Source organism: Tenrec ecaudatus, chromosome 2 (assembly GCF_050624435.1).
Source record: "Tenrec ecaudatus isolate mTenEca1 chromosome 2, mTenEca1.hap1, whole genome shotgun sequence".
In the NCBI taxonomy this organism is placed as follows: domain Eukaryota; kingdom Metazoa; phylum Chordata; class Mammalia; order Afrosoricida; family Tenrecidae; genus Tenrec; species Tenrec ecaudatus.
The window spans coordinates 12861663-12875746 of NC_134531.1; the positions used below are offsets into that span (position 1 = coordinate 12861663).

The 14084-nt window shown below is 56.8% G+C and overlaps 1 protein-coding gene across 5 annotated transcripts in view; it reads left to right on the top strand.

The window, feature by feature from the left end:
- The window catches only part of TRIO (trio Rho guanine nucleotide exchange factor), a 309165-nt gene that overhangs the window by 147266 nt on the left and 147815 nt on the right, over positions 1–14084 (top strand). For all 5 annotated transcript variants that reach the window (XM_075540870.1, XM_075540867.1, XM_075540868.1 and 2 more), the window contains exons 9-10: positions 3593–3823; positions 9443–9565. In XM_075540870.1, coding sequence (XP_075396985.1) covers positions 3593–3823; positions 9443–9565 — 354 coding nt within the window. The remainder of the gene's footprint in view (positions 1–3592; positions 3824–9442; positions 9566–14084) is intronic.

Sequence of the window (14084 nt, forward strand, 5' to 3'; positions counted from 1 at the left end):
GAACCAGGTCCTTTTCTGGCCTCACACCCAGATCAGCAGTTTCTGTCTCGCCAGGAGCCCTGGGCTCCTGTCGTGTCATCTGATGTCAAGGAACCAAGACCGGGCTTTCTGGGGGATGGGGAGTGGTGTGTGTGTGTGTGTGTGTGTGTGTGTGTGTGTGTGTGTGTGTGTGTGTACACGAGCACGCTTTGTCATGGGGTGTTCGTGCTTCATGGCACCGGGACCAGATGAGGTCAGGAAGTGTGTGTGTGTGTGTGTGCGTGTGTGCGTGTGCGCGTGTGCGCGTGTGTACACGAGCACGCTTTGTCATGGGGTGTTCATGCTTCACGGCACCGGGACCAGATGAGGTCAGGAAGTTTGTACCTGTGCACTAAATGTCCGTCTGTCTGTACTCCCGTGTCTAAAGCGAGTTTGGTGTCTGTGTATGTGCACTTTTACACACAGGGAGTGCAGACTGATCACTCCCATCGGTGCCTCTGGGTTCTCACCGTCTCCGGCTTCCCCAGGGAAGGCCCTTCTCAGCCCAGCCCACATCCTCGCTGCACTCACTTGATCTCTCAATTTTCCGTGTGTTTGGGCACTGCCGTGGCCTCCCACCCCTTCCCGCTGCCTCCTGCTCACCTCCCACGGTGGCCAGTTCCTTCCTGCCCGGGGAAAGAGGGGAGGGGAGAGATAGGGAGGGGCAGTCGGCGTGCCCGCTTGATCCATGGGTTTTCTCTGTGCCTTGGTGGATGTTCAACTCCTGTGTGCTGGGCAGAAGTGCACATTCTTGGACTCCTCCCCTAGTGATCCAGTAAGGGCCTGGTGGTGCAGTGGTTATGCACTTGGTTGCTAACTGAAACGTTGGAAGTTCAGACCCACTCAGCAACTTTGTGAGACAGGAGATGGGCCTGGTGGACTGCTCCCCATAAAGCCAAGCACCCACCACTGCTCTCTGGCCTTTCCCGGGCATAGCGGCCCTCTCACGGATGTCCTACACCAACAGTCTCAACTTTCTCCCACAGACTGACTCGGGGGCTTGAACCACCGACCTTGGGTTAGCAGCTCATGGCACTGCCGAAGGCTGCAGCCTACAGAATCCCAGGGGCCGTGGCCCTCTGTCCTGTGGGTCCTCGTGAGTTGGACTCCTTGAGTGCTCCTAGCATGGCAGGGATCCTCTGCCTCTGCCCCCCCAAGCTGTGGCTGCTGCTGAGGTGGCCCTTCCACAGGTGCTAGGGAACACTGCCGTGCCTCCTCTACACGGGGTAAGGGGTGGCCTGTCAGTGGTATTGGTGTTAAGTTGCGTGGGTTCAGGCTCATAGCGACCCGTGGGCAGTGGGGCAAAACCTCCTGACTGCTGTTCTGAAGTCGGAGTCCCTTGTGACAGCCTCAGTGCCCGTCTCCTCAGGGGCCTCTCGTGTTCACCTTCCCTCCACTTTACCACGCACGGTGTCCTTCTGCAGGACCGGTCTCCCCTGACAGCATGTCCAAAGGAAGTGAGACAGAGTCTGCCCATCCTTGCCTCTAAGGAGCACTCTGGATGTACTTCTTCCAGGGCAGCGTCAGTGTGTGTAGGAGTGGGACTCTGTTAACAGGGCTTCAGTTTTTTCCCTGCATCCCCTCCCCTCCCCCCTTGCTTCCCCTTCCCCTTCCTCCTCCCTCCTTTTCCCAACTCTTTTTTGTTTGTTTTAAGCTGGATTTTAGCTTCTGAATCCTTTCCTGCAGCTTAAAAAATAAATAAGCACACCGACACCAGCCTTGCACTGTTGCAGGAGGCCACCCTGGCTGCCGCGCTGCAGACACAGGCCAGACTGGGCGTGCGCCAGGGAGACCAGCGCAGCCTGGAGTCAGCTCTGGCTTCACAGACCGCATGTAGAGCAGCCTTTCCTGTTTCTCCTCTTTTTAGAGCACTCTGAGCAAGCAAACCTGTCTGCAGAAATGGCTTGCTCGACATACGAAACTCACAACAGGCAGTTCTCTCCCAGCCTGCCTTTACCGCCGAGGGGGGCAGAGCACCCAGTGCGGGGACTCGGAGGGTGGCAGCCATCTGGGTGGGTGCAGACAGGGGTCCGCTGGCTGTTCCCCTGGGCTGCTGGTCTCAAATCTTATGGAGCTGTGCTCAGAGGAGCTACAGAGATGGGTAAGCTTCAGGCTGCTAACCACAGGGTTGACGGTTCAAACCCCCTAGTCGTTCCTCGGGAGGAAGAGGAGGGTGTCTGGTCTCATCAAGATTTCCAAAAATCAAATTCTAAACTCACTGCCATCGATAGTGAGCCCGTGGGACAGGCACGGAGGAGGGATCCTGAGAGACGTGGCTCTGGTTGGTAGCCCTGTGTGTAAGTGATCAAACGGTGCTCGACGCAGACGTTCTGGGGGGAGACCCATCTCTGACACCGCGCTTTGTGCGGCTGCGCAAAGCATGAGCACGCACGCGATTCTGACCCCGCAGCCCTTCTGAAGCTGTCACTCTTGATGCTGGCACAGCCTCGTCCGCTTCCCACCGAGTGGCCAGTGGTTTCAAACTGCTGACCTTGCGTTCCTCCACCAGGACTTCTCGGAGAGAGCCTGACTCTGCTTATCACAGAAGCAGGGCTGTTCTTAGATGGTGCTGTCTTGGTTTTGTCAGAGCATTGAGCATCATGATAAGCCCTTTCCCAAAACTCCACCACTCCCACTGCCCCCAGCTCTGGCCGCAGGGGTGAGGACTGTGGGCCGGCTGCCTCTGGGAGAGAATTGTGACCTCAGAGTTCTCCCTTGCAGATGATCCCGCAGTGCCGTTTCATGTGAGACGCTGGAAAAGTCTCAGGGAAATGCCATCGCCTCTGACATCACTGCAGGGACCCTCCGAAGCCCCCTCCTGTAGCAGTCAGTATGTGTGATTCAGGCAGTCAATCCCAAACCAGACCAGACCCACTGCCAGCGAGGCGATTCCGATGCGTAGCTATTCCATAGGACTGGGTAGAACTGCCCCTGTGGGTTTCCCAGACTGTAACTCTTAACTTTCTCCTTTGGAGAAGCTAGTGGTTTTGAACTGCTGACCTTGAAGTTAGCAGCCCGTCACATACCCATGATGCCCATGGGGTCCTGCACCATGTTTGATCCCATGTTGTAGTCATAGGATAAATCCGCCTGCTCGAGGGCCTTCCTATTGTCTACCGCCCCTCCACTCACCAAGCACGATGTCCTTCTGCAGGACCGGCCTCTCCTGACAATGTGCCCAAAGGATGTGAGACAAAGTCTTGCCATCCTTGCCTCTAAGGAGCACTCTGCATGAATTTCTTCCAAAACAGATTGATGTGTGAGTGTGTGCGAACGTGTTTGTATCTGTGAGCATTTCCGTATGGATGAACACGTGTGAACGTGTGAGTTTGTGAACCTGTTTGTGGATGTGTGCAGACAAGTGTCAGTGTGTATGATACATGCGTGTGCACGTGTCTGTGGGTGTCAGCACGGGTTAGGTGCGTGAGCTTATGTCAGTGTGTGTGCATGTCTGTGAACATGTGTAAGTGTGGGTGTGAGTATGCATGTGTATGAGCATGTGTGAACACAGGTCAGTGTGGGTGTGTGAGCAGGTGCCACCAGGCTGGAGTAACCGGTGCCCCTTCCCCGGCAGGTGAGCCAGGACGGGAAGTCGCTCCTGGACAAGCTGCAGCGGCCCCTGACGCCCGGCAGCTCCGACTCCCTTACGGCCTCTGCCAACTACTCCAAGGCAGTGCACCACGTGCTGGACGTCATCCACGAGGTGCTGCACCACCAGCGCCAGCTCGAGAACATCTGGCAGCACCGCAAGGTCCGGCTGCACCAGCGGCTGCAGCTCTGTGTCTTCCAGCAGGACGTGCAGCAGGTCAGTGGGCCAAGCAGGAGTGACAGTGGCCCCTCGGGGGCTCGGAGCCTTTGGGAAAGGGGGCAGTGGCAGGTTTTGCTGCCGGCATTCCTGGGGGATTGGGGGGTGTAGTGAAAATGCGATGGGTGTTGGCAACCCTGGCCGGCTGAATGAGGCAGGCAGACACCAGGAACGATGTGTGTGCACATCGCCCGAGTGTGACATGCAACTTTCTGGTTTGGGGAGCGCCTGTCTAAGGGAACCCTAGCTTGTGGCCACTGGTTGAACTGCCCCTGGGGGGGATTGTAGCTCTTTATAGGGACAGAAAGCTTCGTCTTTCTCTCATGGGGCAGCTGGGGGTTTGGAACTGCTGACTTTGGGGCTAGCAACCCTAAGGGACCACCAGGGCTCCCTGGATGTCTCTAGATGCTAGGTGACGTGCTGGCCTCTCTGCAGAGCCAAGGCTGGGAGGGAGGGTGGCGTGGCGGGAAGGTGCACTCAGCTTTGCGTATCTGTTCCTGGAACGGCTTGTCTCTTGACTTTGGGCTGACCCCATGCCAACTCCCCTGACCGGCAGCTGAGAGGACGCACAGAAGGTCAGAGAGGCCAGCCTTGTGGGGATCCCACGTTGCCAGCGTGGGGCACCTGCCCCGAGGAGGACAAGCCTTCTTGACCTGTGCCTGGCAGTTTGCTTTATGCACCGTGCCACGGCCGCTGGAACCTCGTGCGTGGTCCACTTTGGGGCAGAGCCTGCAGCAAGCACGGTATTCCCTGGTTACAAACATCCCTTCCTGTGTTGTATGGAAGGTCCCGCCGCCAGGAACTGCAGGCGGACAGGGACTGCTGAACCGGGGAACTGTTCACTGCGCGGCTTTTAGGGATGCCTCAGGAAGAGGAAGGGGCTGCTGCGCTCCCTTGGGGTGGGAGTTACACCCTTGGGAGTGGGGGCGACTTCTCCAGGCCTGGGCTGTCCCTGCCTCCCGTCCTCTCCCGCCGTCTCTGCTCACAGGGTCCACAGAAGCCTGGCGCTGTGGTGTTAGCCACGGACACCCACGGTCTTCCCCAGGCCCCTGCCCATCCTGCAGGGGGGAAGCATCGTCAGCCCAGCAGTGAGAGCCTGCAGGGTGTGCTGGTCCAGAGATCTGCTTTCTAAGCGGGAGGTTCCCTTTCTGACAGGGTGCTCATTCCCCATTTCCCCCAGTCCAGGCCTCATTGCGGGACACCCACATTGTACTGGTTTCAGGTCCGTCCCAGGTTGACGTCTCAGCCAGGGCTGACCCAGAAAGAGCCCGCTGGCGGGGCTGCCCGTGGTGGTGCGTACTGCACTGCCATCCCAGGAGGGAGCTCCGGAGGGGCAGCAGGAGCCAGGGAGCAGGGGTGGAGCTGCAGGGAGAGCTGAAACAGTCTGATGGGGAGCGTGGAGATGAAGCCTTTCCTAGTCGTCCAGAACCTCAAAACGTTCAGTGTCCACCGGGCCTCCCTCCTTTGGGCCAAGGTCTGTGGCTGACAGACTTCCTGGCCGTCTGGGTAACAGGAGGTCTCCTTTTTCTACCTTCTACTCCACTCTTCTAACCACCCCCACCTCACCCCCAGTTCTCAACCTGCAGACAGCGAGCGAACACTCGTTTTTATGTGGAGAAAACAATGAAGGTCATGGCGAGGCCAGCTCTGTATGCAGGCCTCTGTTCTCAGGGACAGGAAGGTGGGTGGAACGGTACAGGAGAAAGTGTTTGGTCACACATACAGCGCCGAGGCCCCGGGACCGGTGCATGGACATCAGGCCGTTGCTCTTGCAGGGAGGCCGTTTGGTGGTTGTTTTCTCGGTGGTTGCTGCCGCTGACTAAACAGCCAGGCCTGGTCCAACTCCATATGCAAAGAGGACGTAGCAGGCTGGCTTGACTCACCAAGCTAGGCCAGGAGGTGGGAAGATCAATCCAAGAATCAATAAGATGGCAAGATTAAGGAAAAAGAAATGTTCTCTGTAAGAGATTAGGAACAGCTTAGGGAAATTTTTGCCACAGAGTGGGACTGGCGAGCAGAGACGAAGCAGGGGCAAGGGTAACATAACAGTACTTGAAAAGACGCAGCCACCAAGGCTGTAATGTGTCAAGATGAAAATATGGGACAATCTAAATCCACAGGGATGCAGTAGGGCTGTTGGTGATCCTAGAAGTGGGAAGTGATTTTTGTCCGTTTGAAAAGGCACCTGGAAGTACCCTTTAAAACAAAGGAAAAGGGCTTAACAGAACAACAGCGAGAGAGCAAGTATTTTTATGTGCACAACACACACACACACACACACACACGAAGAGAACGTGCGTATGTGTGGGCAAGTGTTTGAAAGAAAGCACACCCCGTGGTTGCCGCGTGAACCTGTGAGCAGCCATGAGAGAATGGCAGGGCACGCGGGGGTTGGAAGCGAGTTTAGGGTCGGGTCCCAGGGGCAAAGATCAATCACTAAGCCCAGCTCCAAGGCTGCATGTGGCCTGGGGTCCCCAGCCCGGAGGCTCAGAAGTGCGCCCACCACAGAGCAGGAGGTGGTCACGAACAGCCCCAGAACTCCGGCTCCCGTTCCTCAGGTGCCAGCCATATGAGGTGGGCCCCTGAGAAGGCGCCCAGTGAAAGTGGGCATGGGAACTTAACTGCATATGGACATTCCTGGAAAGAGCCCCGGAAGGCAGATTGGGTTATGCGTTTGGTTGCACAAGGTCAGCAGTTCAAAACCACCAGCCCTTCCGCGGGAGAAAGACGAGGCTCTCTACACCCGTCAAGGTTTTCAGTCTCAGAAAACCACAGGGTCCGTTCTCTGCCCCAGCGAGTTGCTGTGATGCATAATCAACTCGGTCACGGTGAGTCCGACGAAGACATGCACACAGATACGTGTCTACTTGTATGCATTTATGTCATCAGTAACTTGACTTGAGTTCATGCCTAACAATTCCCTATTCCCAGGAAACGCATCGGCATTGGGTTTGGTTTGGTTTTGTTCTGACAGTTTTGGACTGTTTCATACTCATTTCCAAACAGAATGATAAACGTAATCTTTCAAAGTCCAGAAAATTACTGAACAATAGTTTCGTGACGGTGGTTTAGGGTGCAGCAGGAATATCCTGGGCGCGGCTCTTTGAAGGAATGGCTTCCTCCCTCCCTCCCTCTGGAAATTGCATTTAAGCTTCTTCCTTTTTGTCCCCAAACTTGGTGTACCAGGCTGTTAAAACTAGGCAATAGTAACAAAGTTGGTGATTCTTTTTTTTCTCTCGAAGTTCCGGGGCTGCCACAATGAGCTCAAAACACCACAATTCGAGGAGGGTGCAGGACTTGGGCGCCGTCTTTGTGGAGGAGAGGTGCAGCCTAGGAGCAGTGGCTGATCCATATCCCCTCCCGTATAGACCCGAGTATAAGCTGAGTTGGTCAGCGCATTCTTAATGCAGTGTTTGTGGTAAAACCAGGTGCCTCGGCTGGTATTCGCGCTGACTCATACTCGAGTCTATACGGTAATTGAAACACCTCCACTTGGGCTTTAGCAAAACCTGAAGTGACATTGCTCCATCCATCAACTGTCCTTTGTGAATGCCCCTGAAGCACCAGTTGGCTTGCTAATCGATGAGAGCTCTGACCGAAAGGCTCCCTTTGGGAGCATGCCTTTGAGAGCGAAATCAGAAACCCAACACGCACCCAAAGATTTCAGTCAAAAGCCAAAAAGCGGTGCTTAAACAGGGAAGTGGCCAAAGTGGAACTTGACAAGTGTTGGTTTGATGTCTCGTGTGGGGTGGGGCAGGGAGGAAGTTCCCATCTACAGCCTGAACCAAGGAGGCTGATTGGAGGGCGGGCTGACAGGGGCAGATGGCACACACGGACTTGGAAAGGTCTGTGTCACCGTAGTGATTGGCTGACTGGCTGTGTCCAGGACAGAGAAAGGTCCTTAAGATGACCACGGTAACACACGAAAGGTGTGCCTTCCCCCTCCCCCTCTTGGTGCTTGTACTTGTGACTTCAGCATCTGCTTGTCCTCCAGGACCTTTATAAGGCAGCCCCAGATTTATTGGGACTCATGACCAGACCGGCAGGCCCCGGAGGACCCTGGTTTGAGGCTGGGGAGGACAAGCCGCCAGGTTGTCCCTGGGCACAGCTTAGGGCTGCACCGGTGGCTCTGCCCAACATCCCCAGGCAGACTCTGGCCCCCTGTGTTGCCTTCCCGAGGACAGAGCCCGTCCGGGATGCAGTGGTCCATTGGTGGAGTGCCCAGGCCCCCTCGGACCACTGTCCAGCTCTGCAGGCCCCTGTGTGTTGTGTGTCCTCAGTGGTTTAAGTCCCCAACATGTGCCAGGCATGTGTGAACAGGCAGTCGGCATTTTCCAGCTAAGGCCGTTGGTGTGTAGATGTAGGCATTGTGGGGTTACGTTGTTTTGCTCAGTGGCTGAGTGCCCGGCTGCAGGCAGCTGGGTGGGAGGAAGATGGGGCAGTCTGCTTCCATGAGGGCTAGAAACGCCACAGCTGCTCCGCTCCTTCCCGCGGGGCCGCTCCGAGGCGGAATGGACTCAAGGCAGCGGGTCTTGCTTTTGCCTGGTTTGTCTGTGAGTTCCGATGCCTCACCACCTTCTGTGCTGCAGAAAGAGACGAGGACAGGTTTCACGGAGTGAGAACACCTGGCCACATGTCGTTGGTGTCTTGTGATGTCTCAGGTTCTGCTCGGCTTCCCGTGTGTGCGTTTTCAGCCGCCGGGCGTGCCCTGCTCGGCTTCTACTCCGCCCCTTGAATGTGTGCTGGATCTAGGGGAGCAGGAAGTCGTAGAATAGTTAGCTCCCAGAACACCTTCGTTCAGTGATTCTCAACCTTCCTGATGCCGCGGCCCTTTAATACAGTTCATGTTGTGGTGACCCGCCAACCATAAAATTATGTTTATTGCTACTTCATCACTGTCATTTTGCTACTGCTACTATTACGAATCAGGTGACCCCTGTGAAAGGGGTGGGCCCCTCCAAAGGGGTTGCGACCCACAGGGTGAGAACCGCTTCCTTGGTTCATATGATAAACAGCCCTCGGTGCATTTGATCGGAACTCAGATGTTGTGGGGGGTTTACTTCTGTGTGGTGAGTCTCCTGACCGTATTCACGAGGAGCCCCTGCTGCCAGCTGCACAGTGACTTCCCCCCGTCAGGAAGAGCCATCTGGGGAGCCCACGGGGCGGTTCCACCCAGGCCTGTGGGGTCTTCCTGAGTCAGAATCAACTCAGTGGCGGTGAGTTTGTTGTTGTTTTTTTAATAAAGAACAAAACAAAACTAACTCCTTAATTAACCCTGAGTCACCGAGGTGGGGCACTTAAGCATGCCACAAAATGGGAAGTTCCCTCCGGGGCTCTGGACCTTGAGAGCCAAAGTCTTGTGTAAAACTCGGTGGCTCGGGCCTGCGGAATTCGGGCTGAGGTTCAGTGTTCTTACGGCCTCTGGCATCTGCAGGGAGGACCAGTCCTGCGGGCAAGCTGGCCTGCCCTGCCTCTGTCAGCCCTGCCCCACTGGTGTCGAGAGGAGCCCCTCCTCCAGGTTGCGTTGGCACGTTGGTCACGGTGCTGCCAGGGCAGCGCAGAGGCACGGCACAAGGCAGGGCCTGGTCTCACGGCACCCCTGCCCATGTTTCACTGCAGGTGCTGGACTGGATCGAGAACCACGGAGAAGCATTTCTGAGCAAGCACACGGGCGTGGGGAAGTCGCTGCACCGAGCCAGAGCGTTGCAGAAGCGGCATGAGGATTTCGAAGAGGTGGCTCAGGTGAGCGTGGCTTTCGCCGTGTGCTCTCCCGATGCCCACCGGTCGCTTCCTGACAGCTGCCAGTCACTTCCCGAGACCGAAACAGCACTCTGGGGCCAGAGGAACTGGCCATGGCTCAACATGTGGTCCCCTGACCCCCTTTTATTAATTGTCTTCTTCTCGAAACAGAAAAACGCTTGGGGTGATCGTGCCGAGTTGGTTGAAAACTGGTGAACCCGTTCTGCAGGTCTGAGATAATCATGGTGTCCTCTCAGCACCAGCTCTTTCTCTGGAAACTTCTGCCTTAGGGCGGGCGGGCATGCCTCCGGGGCGAGCAGAGGGTTAATGGTGAATCTGCAGCTGGGGTGGGGTGTGTGTCTGCCGTCTGCTCCTGGTTGGGACACAGACAGACAGGTGCACCTCTGCTGCTCCGGCCGCTGTTTTTCAGTCCTCCCTTGCTCATCTGTCACCTGGGACTTCACAGTGTGCCTGGCCCTCGTCCCCCGGGGGAAACAGGCCCCTGAGCTCAAATGCTCAGAAGCTAGCCTTCACGGTTCATGTGCTTAGGAATGCCAGAAGGCCAGCTTTTCATTCCTCGCAGGAGAGTCCAGGCTCAGGTTCTGTCACTGCAGGGATCTGGCCTGAGGTTTCAGGGGCACGGAAGGTGATCGGGATTCCGCCAACACCTGGTGTGTGATGTCACGGGACCCCACGTGTGTCCCCATTCTCTGAGGGCCCAAGGAGGCATTGGACAAACTGCTTCCTGCTTAGTGCCTCCGATGGTTTAGTAACTGCCCCAGGTCCATCTGCACCTGTCCCTCAGGGACATTGATTTCTCTGGACGTCCTTGCCTGCTTGCAAGAGAGTGCCGCTTTTTATAGGACGGTGAGGCTCAGGGGAGACGCTGCCCTTTGAAGGGTGCTCCTGCCAGACATGAGGGTCAGCACCCACACAGCTGTCGTGACCGTCAGGAAGTGCCCCACCAGCACTCCAGAGGGCGGCCCACCAGCACTGCCCTGTGTGCGCGCAGACAGCTCTGGGGCCTCCCCTCACGCAGAACCCGGGTCTGGGAGTCGGGCCCGGTTCTACGGGAGGCACTCTCCCTGCAGCGTCCCCTCAGCGTGTGGCTCTGCGGGGGCTTCTTGTGGGTTAAGTAAACCCAGTCCCTGACCCCAGGGGCTGAGGACCCCAGCAAGAGCCCACCTCCCAGGGGAAAGGGTGGCCAGTGAGCCCCTCCATGCAGTGCTCAGAACCCCCAGCTTCATGCATGAAAGCCGCGTAATCATTTCTCAGTTCTACTATAACAGCGTGTCGGGCACCATGGAGATAGATGACTGTCTCGTGGGCACCCCGCGAGTGTGGGCATCTGGGGAGTTGACAGCTGCTGGCGTTTCAGAAGGAGATCCCCCAAGACTTTCTTCTGAAATGCCTCCTGCGTGCACCACCCAGGGACCCCCGAATTTATGAGTGTGTGTGTGTGTGTGTGTACACTATTCGATGCAGAGAGCCCAGGCTCCCCTATCATGAACACCTTGCAGCAGTGTGATGTCTGCCACTTCTGAGAAGCCAGCCTAGGCACATTGCTACAAACCAGGTGCCAGTCGAGACTCCAAATCCATCGCTGTTTACCTCACGCCCCTGTGGTCTTCCAGTCCCCCCCCCAGCCCCCACCCAGGACACCCTCCTTTCTGTGGGGCTCCCCTTGGCTGTGACGGTCACTTTAATTAATTTATGTGGTTCCTCCTTGTCCTCTCTCGGGACCACCATCCTGATAACCCTCATTCCGGGTGCCCTTGTGCGGCGGACCTGCTCTCTGCCATCTCCTGCCCTGGGTGATTGTCCCGGGGCAGACCTTAGAGAGACCAGCACCCCGGCCGTGGAAGGGAACTCCAAGGTTGGAAGCCGGGCCTCTGAGGTGTTTGAAAATCCCATCACAGTTTCAGTGCACGTGGAAGGGTCCCGGTGGGCACATGCCTGCTGTGTCCCGTCTGCCCGTCGGGGCCGCACAGGTCCAAGCAGCGTAGGATGGGGGCCACGTCCCTGTGGCTTTGCCCCGAGAAGGCTTTGGAAGTGAGTGATTTCACTTTGCTAGACCGTGCAGGGATTTCTGTTCTTTTGCTTCCAAGCGTGTTGTAGTGAGTGCTTAGGAATCCCTTCGAGCCTGCCCTCCAGCGCTGCAGTCAGACTGGGAAGTGCGTGTGCTTTTCAAATGAATTTCCTGTGATTTGATTCTAAAGAATACATGAAAGGTACGCAGGTATGTTTTTCAAGTGTGGTCAGATCCAGCAACATTGATAGGGTTTTTGGACATCCCTTCACGCATTTCTAAAAGGCGTTCTGTAAGCGCTTGGTTGATAGAGCACTGATTGGTAGAATACTAAAATTTCAGGAATATTCTTAAGATACTTTGGATAGGGAGAAAAGTCTCCGGAAAATGGTTTTATGATTGGCCAGGAGAAGCGTGTGATTATGAACCTGCTTCACGAGAGAATGTAAACAGCAACCTGGTCCACAGAACCTGCGTGTTTGGCAGTAGGCTGAGTGGTTAAGACAGAAACTTTGACCTGAACCCGATGTGAGTCCCACCTTGTTCGTTGGTCCTGCAACAGGCCCAGGGCCCTCAGTAGCTGGGTGAGTATGAGGTGACCCCTTAGAGCCCTGACACAGCAGTAAGTGCTCAGGACCTTGAACCTTGGCACCCCACGTGGCTAGGGGCTGAGTGGTTCCCTCACCCCCCCTTCCTTGATTGCCGGTACCTGGGAATGGCTAACGGCACCCCAGCACCACCCACCTAGGCAATGCAGCGCTCAGTAAATAGGATGTGTGCCATTCTTGACCTGGCTGTCACATTCGCTGCCTTGGGTTAGAGCCGCAGGCCTGTTTGTTGTTAACGTTTGCAGGATAGTTGCAAGTACAGGAAAAGCGCTTGGCTTGTCCCTCCGATGGTTCATTTTAGTCTGGGTTCGTTAACCGCACCCGCAGAGCCGCTCAGAGCAGAGGCTCCAGCTCAGAGCCACGTGTGGGATGCCATTGTCCTCCCCACCCCCACCCCCGCCCCATTGGAACAGCCTCAGCCTGGAGAGTTACGCCTTCCGCCTTCCGTGACCTGACCGGCCTCTTGGGGGCTTGTCTGACCGCTTCCTCCTGGGGTCCTCCCGCCCCCTCTGTTGGTCACTTGACTCTCCTCTTTGTCCCATCCCGTGTCCGGGTCACCTCAGTCCCTGGACCGAGGTGGTGCCTGCCAGCCTTCCTCCACGTGTAAGTATCAAGCCTCTTGTGGGAGGATATGCATACTCTGCCCTTCCGGAGACGCTTTGTTTATTTGTTTACACCGTCATGGACCTGTGGCTTCCTGTTGTTTTCTGAGGGCCGTGCTCAGTGCTGTACCTCAGGAGGCTCCTGCTTTGTGCCCCCGGGTTGTGCCTGGCACCTCCTAACACTGCCTTCCCTGCCTGGCACAGTGAGGGCTTCCCCCCCACCCGCCGTCCAACCAGTGCTCTGCACCCCACCACACCCCCCAGCCTCAGAATCAGGCCCGGCTCCCTGGAGAGGAGGATGGGTGCAGCATGCTGGGCCCAGTCCATGTTGCCAGCCCGCTACATAAACACACACACCGCTACACACACACAAACACACACACACCTGTTGAAACCCCAGAGCTCACACGGAGACCTCCAAATCCATCCCTCGCCCCCACTCTTTCTTCCCACACCACCCCCATGTTGGTCACCCCGTTCCAGCCAGAAGCCCAGTGCCCTTATCCTCTGTGTATTTACCCCTGGGTGCCACCCCTCTCCCACTCTGCTGCCCGCCCTCCTCTCCCCTAACCCCTCCTCACTGTGCTCAGGCTCCCGCTTCCTGGGAGACATCTTCTCAGTGCTCACCCCTCAGCCTGACCCCAAGGGACACCCTGCTCACCCCTCAGCCTGACCCCACAGGGACACCCTGCTCACCCCTCAGCCTGACCCCACAGGGACACCCTGCTCACCCCTCAGGCTGACCCCACAGGGACACCCTGCTCACCCCTCAGCCTGACCCCACAGGGACACCCTGCTCACCCCTCAGACTGACCCCACAGGGACACCCTGCTCACCCCTCAGACTGACCACGGAGACTCGTCCTCACCTGGCCCCCGTGAGAAACGAGCCTGCTTAGGACTAAATGGCTGGAGGAGGGAAGGGGGGAGGACCCAGTCACCCCTCGGCCAGGCTCGGTGACCATCTGGCCTTTCTGAAGACCTCATTCCTACTCTTTGGCCTCTCCGACTCCCTTCCCTGTAGCAGGCCCCCAGAAATCCCAGCCAGCTGTTCCCATTAGCAGAGCCAATCGCTAGCCTACCTGCTTATTCAAGGTACCTTCTGAGAGCCTCTGACGTCTCAAGAGTTCAGATAGAGCGAGTCAAGCACCCATGGCCACTCCCGCTCAGCTCCCCAGAACTCGGGGCTCGTTACAGCCAGTGATAGTGACCGTTTTTCCCCGTAGCCTCAAAGATACGCCCCCCGAAATAGAAAAACAACATGACCGCGCAGAAGAAACACAT